Source organism: Sebastes fasciatus, chromosome 22 (assembly GCF_043250625.1).
Source record: "Sebastes fasciatus isolate fSebFas1 chromosome 22, fSebFas1.pri, whole genome shotgun sequence".
NCBI classification, from domain to species: Eukaryota; Metazoa; Chordata; class Actinopteri; order Perciformes; family Sebastidae; genus Sebastes; species Sebastes fasciatus.
The window spans coordinates 2892200-2906568 of NC_133816.1; the positions used below are offsets into that span (position 1 = coordinate 2892200).

The 14369-nt window shown below is 40.1% G+C and overlaps 1 protein-coding gene across 1 annotated transcript; it reads left to right on the forward strand.

The window, feature by feature from the left end:
• The first annotated feature begins 2473 nt into the window (after window positions 1–2473).
• LOC141761269 (uncharacterized) lies at window positions 2474–12336 on the forward strand. Its single transcript, XM_074624600.1, has 6 exons — window positions 2474–2817; window positions 6458–6805; window positions 7800–8013; window positions 9295–9359; window positions 9784–9888; window positions 11645–12336. The coding sequence occupies exons 1-6, from the start codon at window positions 2667–2669 to the stop codon at window positions 12334–12336; spliced, it is 1575 nt and encodes a 524-aa protein (XP_074480701.1). The 5' UTR covers window positions 2474–2666.
• Window positions 12337–14369: the final 2033 nt, after the last annotated feature.

Below are 14369 nucleotides of genomic sequence, written 5' to 3' on the forward strand. Positions count from 1 at the left end.
CCCCTTTCTCACTTCCACCTCTAATAACTCATATATCATAGTGTAGTGGCATTCCTTCTGAATCCCAAAAATAAGCCACAAACGAGCTGTAGGCACAGTAACTTCAGTCTGACGCGAATGACAGGAGATGTAATCCAGTTTAAAACGTTTACTGAAAAAAGTGAAATATTACATAGTGTCACACGGTAGAAAAACTATGTGCTCCCGTGCCTAACGCAGCTCTCTGCCTCCTAACTCTAGCGCACACTCACTCTCTCACTATATTAAAGGGAGTCTAAATCGTCAAAATTAAATATACATGCATTTGTCTCTTTACCTTTTTAAACATTACCTAAGTCAGTTACAATAACTAGAAATTATTAATTTTAACTTATATTCACACATTGTGGCTCTTACACATAGAATGATAATATAATATAATATATAAACTATCCCAGATTTATTTACAAATTAAATATATGAACAGCATCTTAAGTTTATTTACAACCCACAATATCCATCTGGAGTTAAAAAGTAGATATAAACCAACTCTTAACACAACCCTTATCACAACTCTTCCTCAACCATATACCTCCCAAAAATATCTTTCTTGTATAGCTTTTTAAAGTGATTTATATTTGTGCTTCCCTTCAACCCATCACCTAACCCATTCCACAAATCCACCCCACAGACTGAAATACACATACTCTTCTTTGTTGTACGAACACAATGCTTTTTAAAATTCAATTTTCCTCTTAAATTATAACCCCCCTCCCTGTCACAAAACATTTTTTGAATATTGCCCTGAAGTGAATTATGTCTTGCTTTGAACATAATTATTGCGGTTTTAAATTTGACCAAATCCATAAATTTCAATGCACGTGACTTTAAAAACAGTGTGTTCGTTTGTTCCCTATTTCCCACATTATTTACTATCCCGATTGCTCTCTTTTGTAGTATGCATAATGGTTGTAAGTTGCTTTTATAAGTGTTACCCCAAACTTCCACACAGTTATTCAGATATGGCGATACAAGTGAAGAATACAGAATGTGCAGTGATTTATGGTCCAGTATGTGTCTTGTTTTCCCTAAAACTGCTATGCTCTTTGCCAGCTTTGTTCTTACATAATTTATGTGTGTGGGAATGGCCATCATAAACTCATATCATCATGTTTTAAGCCCCGATACACTTTCAAAATGTATTTGAATGAATGAATAAATGAATGAATGTATTTATTTATTAATGAATTGGTATTGCTTATTAATGACTAGAACAACTTGACGCACAGTGCTGAGCTGCACCTCAAATAAATGTTCTTTCTTATATCAAATTTCAAAATAATTTTATTATAATCATGCATATATTCTGCTAATACGTGGCTTCGAAATGCCAGTGTTTAATTGCTGTGAAGTTCTGATTTTACTGTACATTAATTTAATTTTTCTAAGAGAAACATTCTTTTTTCTTATTTTATTGCTTGTTGTATGCCTTCTGATTTTGCCTGGCTAACGGACAGTGTCTAGAATTAGACAAAATGAGGTTTGACTTCCTTTTTTTTCAGCCTCTATCTTCACTTTTTGATGAGACACCCATAGCTGTAAATGCATGTGTTTTTGCTCTATTGAAGCCTATTAATGGATATTTAAACTATTGTGTGTTTGTTATATTCATGTTTTTCATGCACAAGACTTCCTGATAAGCAAGTAAACAAGTATAACAACTTTAGAGGGAAGCAGGAGCACTAAAGCATGACAGATACGCAGTGTAAACTTTATTGTATATGCTGATGTTTTGGCAACAATGGTCTTAAAAGAAAAATGTGGTTGCATCTGATTTATTGCTTCCAAGGCAGCCGGATATTTACAAAACAAATATGTTGAATTAAAATATAAATAGTTCCTATATCTATATTAACTAGTTAGTGAGTCCAAATCTTAGTGGCTCCCTGTCAGAGGTAACTCACAGGATCAATAAAACGTATTGTGGGATCAATTTAAACTCAAAAGAACGAATAAATACAAAAATAAGTGCAGTACATTTATAAATGGGACAAGTAATCAGAGTAATTACATAAAGTATAATCAGGTCACACACAACAACGCTGCATAACCGTCATGCTAAAGTGCTGCTGCTTCCTTTTGAAGTTATTGTTCCGAGGCCTTGTGTAATAAAACAAAGCAGAAAATTACTTCATTTTCTTTCTTTCCTCTAATCTTTGCTTCTGTTTTCTTGTGATATTACTGAATAATGTTGTGATCCCCCTTCTGATTTTGCCTGGCTAACGGACAGTGTCTAGAATTAGACACAATGATGGGGGACATACATACAGTATGAGGTTTGACTTCCTTGTTTTCACCCTCTTACTTTACTTTTTGATGAGGCACCCATAGCTGTAAATACGGGTGTTTTTGCTCTATTGTAGCCTATTAATGGATATTTAAACTATTGTGTGTTTGACTTTGTTATATTCATGTTTATCTTCAACAAATCCCGTTTTGTGAACCACTAGTTCACTAAAACAGGAAGTTGGTGGTATTGTTTCTAATCTAACACACACACACACACACATGAGATGTTGAAATCTGGAGTTTTCCAGCTGTCTTGAACGCATCGTGACGCAGTACGCGCAGTACCAATATGACAAGTTATGATTGAATGAACTGTTGGACGTCAGTGGACACGAACCATGAAGCCATTGTCAGACACTGAATTGATGCTTTTTCAAACCGCTAATAGATTTAGAATCTGTTTGTTTGGATGTTTTTCCGGCTTTGCTCCGCCTGGACGTCTCGTCCTGCTGGTCGCCGTCCTGTCCTGCTGCTCCGATGGAGTTAAAGGTTTGTATCCTGCTCATTCATTGTTCACTTTGCGTTGCTGCGGATCACAAATGAGCGTGTTGGTTATGAAAGTGGTTGAAAATCCGTTCGTGTGGATCTTTTAAAAGCGAATTAAATTGCAAAAACGAAAGTAAAACGTGTGTGTGTGTGTGTGTGTGTGTGTGTGTGTGTGTGTGTGTGTGTGTGCGTGTGTGTGGGCGGTAGCAAGTAGATGCCAACATTCTTAAAACATGACGGTGCTCGTTTTTCCACAGAAACGTTGCTATAGTTACTGAAGTCAAGGCTCGACACACACACACGCACACACGAGTTTGAAGCATGAATGAAGTGTTGTGGGTCGGTTACTACCCTTTTGCAGACATGTAATAGAGTTGTGATGTCCCATCAAACAGTTGTGACATTTGCACTTACAGCTTAGAGAATTAAAACGAACCGAAGCGACTGAGAAAAACTGTAATAAAGTGCAGGAAAGCTGGTTTGGTTCCTGAGCATTTTTTCTTATGAATTTTCCAAAAAATAATAAATAATTGTATGATATACAGCATGTTATTTTCAATCTTATCTTGACTAAAATACAGCATTACATCAAACATATTTATTTCAACATTCATCACAAGTTTCTTTAGTAGAAAGTTGTCTACATCAATCCAGAGCAGTCTTGTGTATATATACAGTGAAAAAATAGATGGGGAAATACTCTCTTTTCCACACTTAAGTTTTACCGGGTAAAATATGTAATATCTTGAAAGACACTTCCTTAAGTTTGTTATTGATACAGTATTTATCACAAATTTTCCAAGCAAAAACATCTAGATGAAGGGACAGAAACATAACTGAGTGTGTTTCTGATATTTTTGTTAGAGCACTTCTTTTTCAGTATATTAGCACCTCCAATACCTCTGGTATAGCATCAAAAACAACAGCATACTCCTTTGGTTTTAAGCCTATTGGCGTCGAGATTCTCCTCCTGACGTCACTGACGTCGTTAAATCAGAAATGGAGGAACTAAATCTTGTATGTGTCTGTGGTCACCCAGAGCTACGATGGTACATCATATCTGTAGACCGGACCAAATTCTGTGTAGAAACCACAGACTGTCTAAGGTAGAAACAAAAACATTGCTGCCGTATTTCTGCCTAGATGACGTTATGTTGAGTGTTGATCGTGCAGCTGCATAGCCTGGCACTGATCAGTCCAAACTCCATTCAGAAAACAAGCATTTTAAAAGTTGTTCTCTTGTCGTCTTGCGGACAGACGTGACAAAGCATGAATACAGACTTTTTACAAATCAACATTATTATGTAGTTATTTCGGCATCATTTTGATCTGTTTATTGCAATTAAATGACAATACAATCTGTTTATTTTGGGTTCAAAGTAGCCGATTACCAAAGTTATTAAAATTTCATCCAGTGGGTAGAGTTGGGCCGGTGTAAAGAATTTCTAACCCGTTTGATATTAAGCAACAAGACCAGGCCGGACCGGTCTACCGGATTTTACCACAAGGTGTCACATTTGACTCAGCAGCCGCTCCATCAAAACTCGAAAGAAATGCCTTGTCACTAAAATGAGAATAGCTGGTCCACCTTAACAGCCCACCTTAAGAGTCTAGGCCAAAGTTGTTGCTAACTTCGGGGCTAACCCCCTTCACTTAAATCAGCAGGTGGCAATCCAGACACATGAACTTGGCTTGGGTCTTGAGGAGCTTTAGCATTTATTCACCGACCTGTCTAAACTGTACACGCACTGCTACATTCACAGCTATAACGTTAACTTTGTACTCACCTTCAGTCACCCGTCAGTCAAATTTAATGGCAATCTTTTAATAGTTGCAGAGTTATTGGGGTCTGGACCAAAGTGGTGGATTGACATTCTGACACCCCTAAACATAAAGGGAAATTCACTGGTTGCGTAATCGTCTAGATGAGACTAGATCAACTGTCTTCCACTTGAATCATTTATAGCTCTGAATACCAAAGAGGAATTGAATCCCTGCTCGCCGACATCACGTAACATAACTCAGCAAGACACTATTCACACAGCCAGACTGTCATGAGCTGCAATGCTTTGGCTACAGTGTAGGAGTCAAAGGGATAGAGGTGCTGTGATTAACCCTGAATTAACTGACTATTCAATTTTTCAGTAATTTCCTAAAACAGCCGGTCACTGTATTTTTTATCAAACAATCAGGGAGAAATAGTGCATTTGTTGGGGAATATTTTCAGTGGTGGATTAATCCACAGTTGGTGCTTTAGTGAGTAGAGGTCGACCAATAGTGGATTTTTAAAGGTCGATATAATAACGATAATTTGGAGCAGGAAAAAGCCGATAGCCGATTATTCAGCCGACATCTTCTTTACAGACGGCTACTTTTGCATACGCAAATTTTATAAATCAGTTATTTGTCACTCTGAATTTTAATCATTCGTAAGAGAACATCCTGATGTGTGATTTGGTGGATTACATTGTTGGGATATGTTCTATTTATTTACAATATGGCGTATGACTGGCCAGGATTACTTCTGTTGCGCCTCCCATGACATTGTTAAATGCCACTCTTCCAAACATTAATGTTCGTTCATATTCTCTAAAGAGTGTAATTACTGGTGCCTTCAAATGTGATGGTGTTTACCGTGTTCATGTGAAGAGTCCACATGAACGCCCCCCTCTTGTGGTATTCACGCCCTTGTAAGTGGAAAGTTTTCTAATAACTCAGAGTTCACGAGCTGTGACGTTTTTGTTGACGTCAGGGGATTGGTGTATGGGTCGAACACGCACAAGCCTTTCAACCAGGAGACTGGTGTTTGTGTCCTGTTTGAAACTAAAAGTAACGTTGACTTATTTTGTCACGTCAATCGTATGTCACGTGACTCGTTTAGTATCGTCAGTCACGTGATTCGTTATCCTCAATCCTGTGAGTCATGTGAGTTGTTAGTCAGTGAAGCTAACGTCAACCACTACAGTTTCCTAACCCTAACTAAGTGGTTGTGTTGCCTAAACGTAACTTCCTGTGAAAACGTAACTTTATTTTGAAAGGACGCTATGCATGTAACGAGCATATATATTGACACGCCGTCGCCGGTCTGTCCAAAAGTAACGCGAGAGGGGTACCTCGTGCGTTGGTTGGCGGTATTTGACGAGTTGGGAGTGAGAATGTGTTGTTTTGGAAGAGAGAACATCAAATTGGTAAGTGAGTTAAAGTAACAGTTGAACGATTTATTTTCCTCCCTGCCTGCCTGTCTTGTATCGTGGAGAAAGAGCTGATAGTGTGGCGTTATATCGACCTTGACTTTGTGTATGAAGCCTCCATGCAAAACGGTGATGTACGTCCCCACGTGTCTGGTGGAGGCTGCGCAGGCATCGACTACTATCGGAGCTGAGTTCTGCCGATAAAGACAGTTTGTAAAACGTCCTATCGGAGCCGATTAATCGGCAAAACCGGTCTACCTTTACTAGTGAGTACTTTTGGCAGCAGGACGATGTATGTGGATTTGATTTTGGACAACAATGGAGCTCTGTGACACAGAGGAAGAAGATGCACACACTGTACTAGTTGGTTTAGATCTTTTCTTCGGTTTGTTGACGATCAGAAAAATATGAATTTCACTAACACCACCATGTTTTTGTTTTTTAATAACTAGGAGAAGCCTCGGATGATAGACCAGTGAAGATCCGGACCTATGCTGGCGAAACGGTCATTCTGCCCTGTCACATCAGTCTCCGTGACGACCATGACGTCCCATCATCAGTAGAGTGGTCCAAGGAAGGTCTGAATCCGAACATCGCCTTCCTGTATCGGGATGGCTGCGAGACCTTCCATGAGAAGAACCCGGTCTTCCGTTACAGGACGAATCTCATTATGAACAAACTGAAGAACGGAAACATCTCGCTGAGGCTTTCCAACGTTTCGCTGTCTGATGCAGGAAAATACGTATGCAAGATGATCCAGAAGCCGCCTTGGGTGGTCGCTACAGTAGAGCTCTTTGTGGGTATGTCCAAAAACTTTATTTATAGCGAAAGCTATGCAGTTGCATTATAGTCTCCTACTGTAAGAGTTGCTTGTTTCCGTTATGGAGAAGGGGTCCGCCTTGTAGTGCTGCACAGGCCTAAATGTTTATTTCAGATCATTGGTCAGATGTGGTTGGTACGTTTGAATGGTTTATTATTAAAGTAATAGTTTGTGATTTTGGAAAATGCAACATTCGCTGTTGTCAGGAGTTAGATGAAGCTGATTGATACTACTTTGGTAATCTGTTAAATACGAAGCTCCAGACAGGAGCCGGTTAGCATAGCGTAGCATAAAGACTGCAATTGGAAGCAGCTTGCCTGGTTCAGTGCAAAGCTAGCAAAATCAGCCAACAGCACCTCTAATGCTCTTTATTTAACACGTCTTTGTTTAATCTGTGCAAAAATTATAATTTGTCGCGACATTATGTGCGGCACTATTTCTTGTAGTCCTCGCCATGTTCAGGTGTATTTTGTTAACTTTGGACAAAGCCAGGCTAGCTGTTTTCCCATTTTCAGTTGTTATGCTAAGCTAAGCTAACCTAAGCTAACCGGCTGCTGGCCAGTGGTGGGAGAAGCATTCAGATCTCTTTCATAAAGAAATTTGATATTCAGAGAGGAGGGATTGCTTCCGCACGGCTCTCAACATGGCGATGGCTGAGCCGGCGGCTCACAGCTAACGGTGCCAACAAAGCTAACAGTGAAAACAATGACAATACTGCTAGAGCTAACAGTGTTATCCTGAGGGGCAACCGTAGGGGTGGTGCTACACTTCCGCGGCTGCACTGTCAGTCGGGATGGCGTTATCAGCGGCGGCCATGACCTAGCCAGTGGGGCACGCTCACATGATACAGAGGATTTTTATGTCTCACAAACACCAGATCATATTGCTTACTCACGTATTGTCCATACTGATAATAAATGTGATTTTAACAGTGTTGTTCAATGCACACCTTGTATACTTCTTGTTTTGTGTAGGTGCCGTCTCCGAGCCAAAACTCTCAGTTGTTCCAGCTGTAGATGGAGGAGTGATTCTGCAGTGTGAAGCGGACTGCTGGTTCCCGCAGCCTGAGATAACCTTTCTAGATGCTCAGAGAAACATCATCAGTGCTGGAGACACAAAGACTGATGAAGATTCCAGCAGGGGATGTTTCACCGCCACCAAGAGACTGACTGTGCAGACTGCCAACAGGTTCAATTTCAGTTTAATACTCAGACTTAGTTAATCTTAATCTCAAAATCCTGCATACTCTGCTCAAGGCAAAAAATGTGTCAAGTAAAAACCTTTCCAGCAGTAGCAGTAAAGGCTTTCTCACAGTACAAGATGGAGAGAATTGTTTATTTCATGGCAGCAGAGTCAACAAGACTAAGAACATACAGCCATGCTAGTGGATCTGTGAGGCTGTACTTCGGCACAGCTGTGCTCTGAGCTAAATGCTAACGTTGGCATGCTAACGTGCCCGCAGTAGCCGAGTTTCCGTCCAAATGTGGCGCAAATTTGAACCGCTAATTCTCCCGTCAGTTGCAGAAGAAGAAGGCATCGACATGACATAGTTAAAAGAGAACCAGTCAGAACTTTAAAGGTGCTAAATGCGAGATTTGGAGCATTTCTATTGCCTCCGCAGGGCTCTCAACAGGCTGAGCCGGCGGCTTGTAGCTAACAATGCTAACAGTGAAAACAATGGCAACAGTGCTGACAGTGTTTACCCGGGGGGGAACCGGAGGGTGGGTGCTACACTTCCGCAACGTCAACAAAGCATGGAGAAGCTCTGATTACAACACACACAGAGGGGCCGCGACTTCATTGTCCTTACATTACTCCTCTATATCTTTACATGCACGATGTTGTTTGCTGCGATATTAATACTCTTGATATCATATTGAGAATGTTTCATTGAACGCGAATAATGTGGAGTTGCATATTGCATTTACATTTCAAGTATTAATTTGAGGAAGCCTCCTCATCGCTCCGCACATATCTGATATTTCCATCTGCCGCCATTTTTTCATTATTACACTACATGTATCAATTAATGGTGCTATTGATAACATTCAGCCACTAGATGTCACATTCTCCCTCCCCCGTTCCATTGCATTTACTTCACAACAAGTGGTTGCCAGGCACTTAACATCAATCTCAGACATTTATCCATTTTTTTTCCCACACTAACTGACGACACAAAGATACCACATGATACCAACATAGTTTTACATTTGGCTCACAAGCCTTGTTAGATTTGGGAACCGATATCTTCCACAGATATAAACAAAACATTAATTTCGGACCTGTCAACATTTGTTCAATTATTAATTCATAATCATAATAATTATTTTCAGGAAAAGCCATACTTTTATTCAGCACTTTTTCTAAAGGCTCTGTGGATGTTTTTTCTTTTTTTTAAATATTCGTCTACATAAAAAATGTTATCAATGTTTAAAAACAAAGTAAACTAAACTCGTATATTCATTACAGGGTCACTTGCAGAGTTCACCAGCCTAAGATAAACCAGACGAGGGTCACAGGGATTCACATACCAGGTAGGCTGGAGTTTTAACAATCCACCTGGAACTGAAATCTAAATTCTCATTCATGCTTTAACCTTCACTGCCTTTTTGTCAGCCACACACAGTTTTGCTATAAAAAATGGACCAATAATCAAAATGCTATATTCTGTATTTGGATTAAAAACTGTGACTTGTTTTTTAGTTTTTTTCCTGTCATAATTGCATTGTTGCTTTTCCCAGTACACTGACTATGGATAAGTACCTCATACAACCCCACTACAAAACACCCAAACTCTCCCACTGTTGTTTAAATTCTTAGTTTGGTCAAATTGGTGACACTGAAAAAGCATGCAGGGCAGAAAGCAGCCCCTAATAATCTGACTACAAATCATTCAAGTGGTGTATTTCTAACATATTACATAATATACTTATTTCTGTGTAATCTTTATAATTTCAGATGACTGCATGAGATCCTGCACTCTATCCATCAGCATCGCTGTTATAGTAAGCATAGCCTGCATTTGTGAAGGCTTATGCCTATGCAAGAAATATGGCACCTCTGGTAAGTCAATAACATTGAGGAGATCAGCTTTCTCAACCAAAATACCTCAAAAACCCAAATATGTGTATACTATTTGTGATTATTGCATCTTTTGAGATGATATTGATATATTGAGTTTATGTTTGTAGAAAAAAAGGGTAGTATATTTGTACCACTGGGGAGCATCAAAGTCAGGATTCAGATCAGATCTCAGTAATAAAATAAAAGCTGAGTGCATTCTCTGCTTTAGAAACATTTTGTAGTTACATGTAGTTCAGTGAGCCTCCCCTGAATAAATAAAAGGTGAAGTTACAGCAAATAAAAGGTGAAGTACAGCTTTTAATGTGATCCAAACACAGGAAGTATCGAGTTTAACAGCAAAAAGCAGCAACGGTAGATTAATGCAGCATATCTGCATCCATTATTTTATATATTGTATTTGTTTTCAGTTTGAAGATCTCTAGGAAAGGCCTTTACATACCGGGGTCATGGCGAATAAACGACAACACAGTGCGAAATAGTGGATCTGTGTGGATCTGGTCTACTCTGCCTTTGTCAAGGTTGTTTGGAGTGATACAGTTTGTCGTCTTGGTTCTGACTACGAAGCCTCCGTGTTGTTGTTGTTTCATAAATATAGGCGCAACTCAACCCGTTCCACACAACGTGACTGGTTGATGCCTTTATTTGCGCTGCGAAAGCTCCGAAAAATCGACCTCATTCCGGAAAAAAATGACATAGCCTTATCACCGCGTAATACTCATGTTCTGTGTGAAAGTAGTCATGACAAAAACAACAGTTTGAGAAAATATTAGGGCTGTCGAAGTTCAAATTAGTTTTAACGGCACTAATTTCGTTAACGCAACTTGCTACAGTGAAGATACTGGTATCATATGAAACTAGAAAACCTGATGAATCCATCAGTACCAACCATGTCACACTACAACCGGTCCTTCTCACTAACTCCGCCCAACAGACCTCTTACTACCTGAGAAACTAGGTCCACCAAAATAGACGAGCCCCCATTTGTTACAACTCTTAGGTTGCAACAAAAATGGGAGTGGAGACGAGGTAAATGCAAAAAGTAACAGAGTTTATTTACAAAACACCAATTAATGAATAAATATATAGATCATTATCAGTAATCAGTGGTGTAGGAGTGCATGGATGCGTGTGTGTGAGTGCATATAGAAAAAGGAAGAATAGCCGCGCCGCGATGTCCACAGGAATGGAGTGATGTGCGTGCATGGAGAGAGAGCGCGTTCTGAATGGCGAAGAGGGTTTTATAGTCAGCGCTACACCGGGCCCAGGTGTAGCTCATCAACCCATCATGTCCTCATGTCCCCGCCTCAACCAGAGCCTGCAAGAAACAAAGAGACCAGCGAGCCAACACACACCTAGTGGTGGGGAGAGGTCGTCACAGTACTAAAACTGAGCGTTTCAGACAGAGGGTGAATACAGGTATATTCAGGCAGACAACATGAGGAAAATAAAGTTTTTTTTTAAACATTAACGTAGGTAAACATGTTCTAGTAGAAACACAAAATACAAGTAAGAACCTGAAAATGAGCACGATATGGGACCTTTAAGGTACATTTTGGACAGATAAAAAATTGCAGTTAAATATTTTAAGCGATTGACAGCCCTAAAAAAATATGTGTGAATTAATTGCACGGGGGAAAAAAAAGGCCCTCGGTGTAAAAGCCTGAAACAATAGTAACAAAACTGAAATGTCAGTAATGAAGTGCTAAAAGAACATATTTTTTTTGTCTTCACACAGTGGGCAGACATAAATTCCTTTTACCGCAATCATCTCTGCAAAGTTCAACACGGAGCAATGCTGAAGGTCACAACCTGAGAAACCAGACTGAAGAGGCCACAGCTGAGCTTCGGGGAGAAATTGCTGAACTGAAGTCGAACCTTCTTCACAAAGAAGAAATCATCCGCCGACTAACTGAAGAAGTGAATGACCTCAGATCCAAGCAGAGTCCCGTTGTGTGCCAGCATGACCAGCATGGCCAGCAGCCTACGATTGACAACAATCCCTCCAAATCTTCACCAGATGTCTCAAAGTCCATTAACCTACCCCCAGAAGACTTTCCCCACGACAACAATCCAAAACCAGCGGCCTCAACCAACAGTAACCGTCCAAAATCTGTCAAATTCTCCCAAAACAAAGATTCAAGACCTGGCGTCTCAATACAAAATCCAGCGCTCGGTCCCCAGATTCAAAGAAGCCGTGCCAAGAGCACTCCTGCTCTTTTGACAAATAGCAGTGCTGACTTGTCCAGTGCTTCTTCAGCCTTCCCTTCAGATGCAACGCCTGTTGGCCGTTCGAGGAGCATGTCCGATTCTCTGTCTCGTCCAAAAGGCGCCAAGCCCGAACGTAGATACACTTTCTCAGCCGCGTCTAGTAACCGATTCGCTGTTCTAGAAAATGTCCCTGAAGATGATGTGGAGCCGTTGCTGTAAATGAGAAGGGAGCAGAAATGTGATCAAAAAGAGTTGGCATTACCGATGTTTACAAAATGCAATGTATCTCAGGAGTTGCTGCTCATTCTGCAGATTTGAAAAATACTACACAATCCTGTGAACCAAATCAGACCAATTTGGTGCCCACGGCAAGATTTTAGTTGGCGCCTCTCACATCGCAGCCAGTTCCACCACCAGTCATTGTGTTCATACACTCACACAGAAACTGCATAGCTTTATGTCTCTCAGTTGAAGCTATGCATATCACACTTAGAAGAAAATGTGTTTTTCTCAAAATAGAATTTTGAATGGTCTTTTTAACTTTCCTTTTGAGTTTAAGGTGGGAGTAACTGATGTGCTAGTAGCACTCTGCTTCAAAGGTAACCATTATGCAATAGATGAATTATTCATTTATCACATTACCTCTGTCTTTTTGCAGTTTTTCCTCCTCTTTCTCTTCTTCTTTTTCCTCCCTGGGCCGCAGAAGGCTTTGGTCTCTTTGACACAACACAGTATATTAGAGCCCGCTGATGTTAATCGTGTCACGGTCAGTGTCACTCGCTGGTGGGGGGGTATTTAAGAGGCTGGTACGTACTTAAAATACTGTGTCATACCTTGCAACGGGGTCAACCACACCTCCTCACTAAGTTAAAAGTTGATGTCCCTTCCGTGCTCAGAGAAGTTTCCTGAATCACTCTTAAGCGAGGACTCCTTGCTAGACATTTTTAGGCTTAGTTAGGAGCTCTGTTTGTGATAATGGGCCCGGGTCTTCAAACCTTAACATTTTTTTTTTAGCTGTTACTTTATGTATATTAATTTATGTGAAAAACCATAGCACATTGTTACCTTTTGTTACATGCAAAACCTTTAAGAAACTCCTGTGCACATTTCACATATACATTATGTTACAAGATTTGATGGGTGGAGTTGTTTACAGAGTATCCCTCTCAGTAATTTTAAAAAGTATTAATTTATTTGAACAAAATGAAATTGTGTCTGTGGGCTGCACGGTGGTTAGCACTGTCACCTCACAGCTAGAGGATCGCAGGTTCAAACGCGGCTTGGGGTCCTTCTGTGTGGAACTTGCATGTTCTCCCCGTGTTAGCGTGGGTTTTTCTCCGGGTGCTCAGGTTTCCCCCCAAATTAAATTGTTTCACTCTGTTAATTTATACACAGTACACACAGGCCTGAAATACACACATGCACAAACAGGACCTATACACATGCATTAATGGAGAGATGTCAGAGCGAGTGGGCTGCCCCGAGCAGTTTGGGGTTTGATGCCTTGCTCAAGGGCACCATGGCACTGCCCAAGAATCGAACTGGCACCACTCCAGCTACCAGTTCACACTAAGTAAGTAGTTGGTCCATGCGCGGACTTGAACCAGAGGCCCTCCGGTTCCCAAGCTAAGTCCCTACAGACTGAGCTACTGCTGCCCCAAATCGTTGACTCTAAATGTCCCGTACCTGTGAATGTGACCCGAATGGGATAAGCAGTTACAAATAATGGATGGATGGATGGATGGATGGATGGATGGATAAATTGTGTCTGTTGTCAAGAGAATAAAATGTTTGCATGTTTTTAAAGGTTTTGTATACAGTATCTTCTACAAAGTACATTTTACATTAAAACTGCTAATGCATCTGATTGCCATTTCCTTTCATTTTAAGCTGTTTTTAGTTGTATATTGTAAATTTAATTATTTCCATCTCTCTTACACCACATTATAATCAAAAACATCTCTTTAGTCATATCAATTTATTTGATTGTTCCAGTGTCTAATCTAAAGTACTCTACTTTAGATTAAACTACCATTTTTATGAAATGACAGGATTGATTTGTTACTGTCAAAACAGGACTAACGATTCTTTATATTAATGATATATATATATATAACACACTAAACACATTAACAGGAAATGTAAGATTTTTGCAAGAGTTTCGATTAGGAAATGATCATGTGCAGATTTATTTTGAGATGTCCATTTCGCATCCATCTGTAATGTGTCTGTAAGACGAGGCTCTTAAGTCT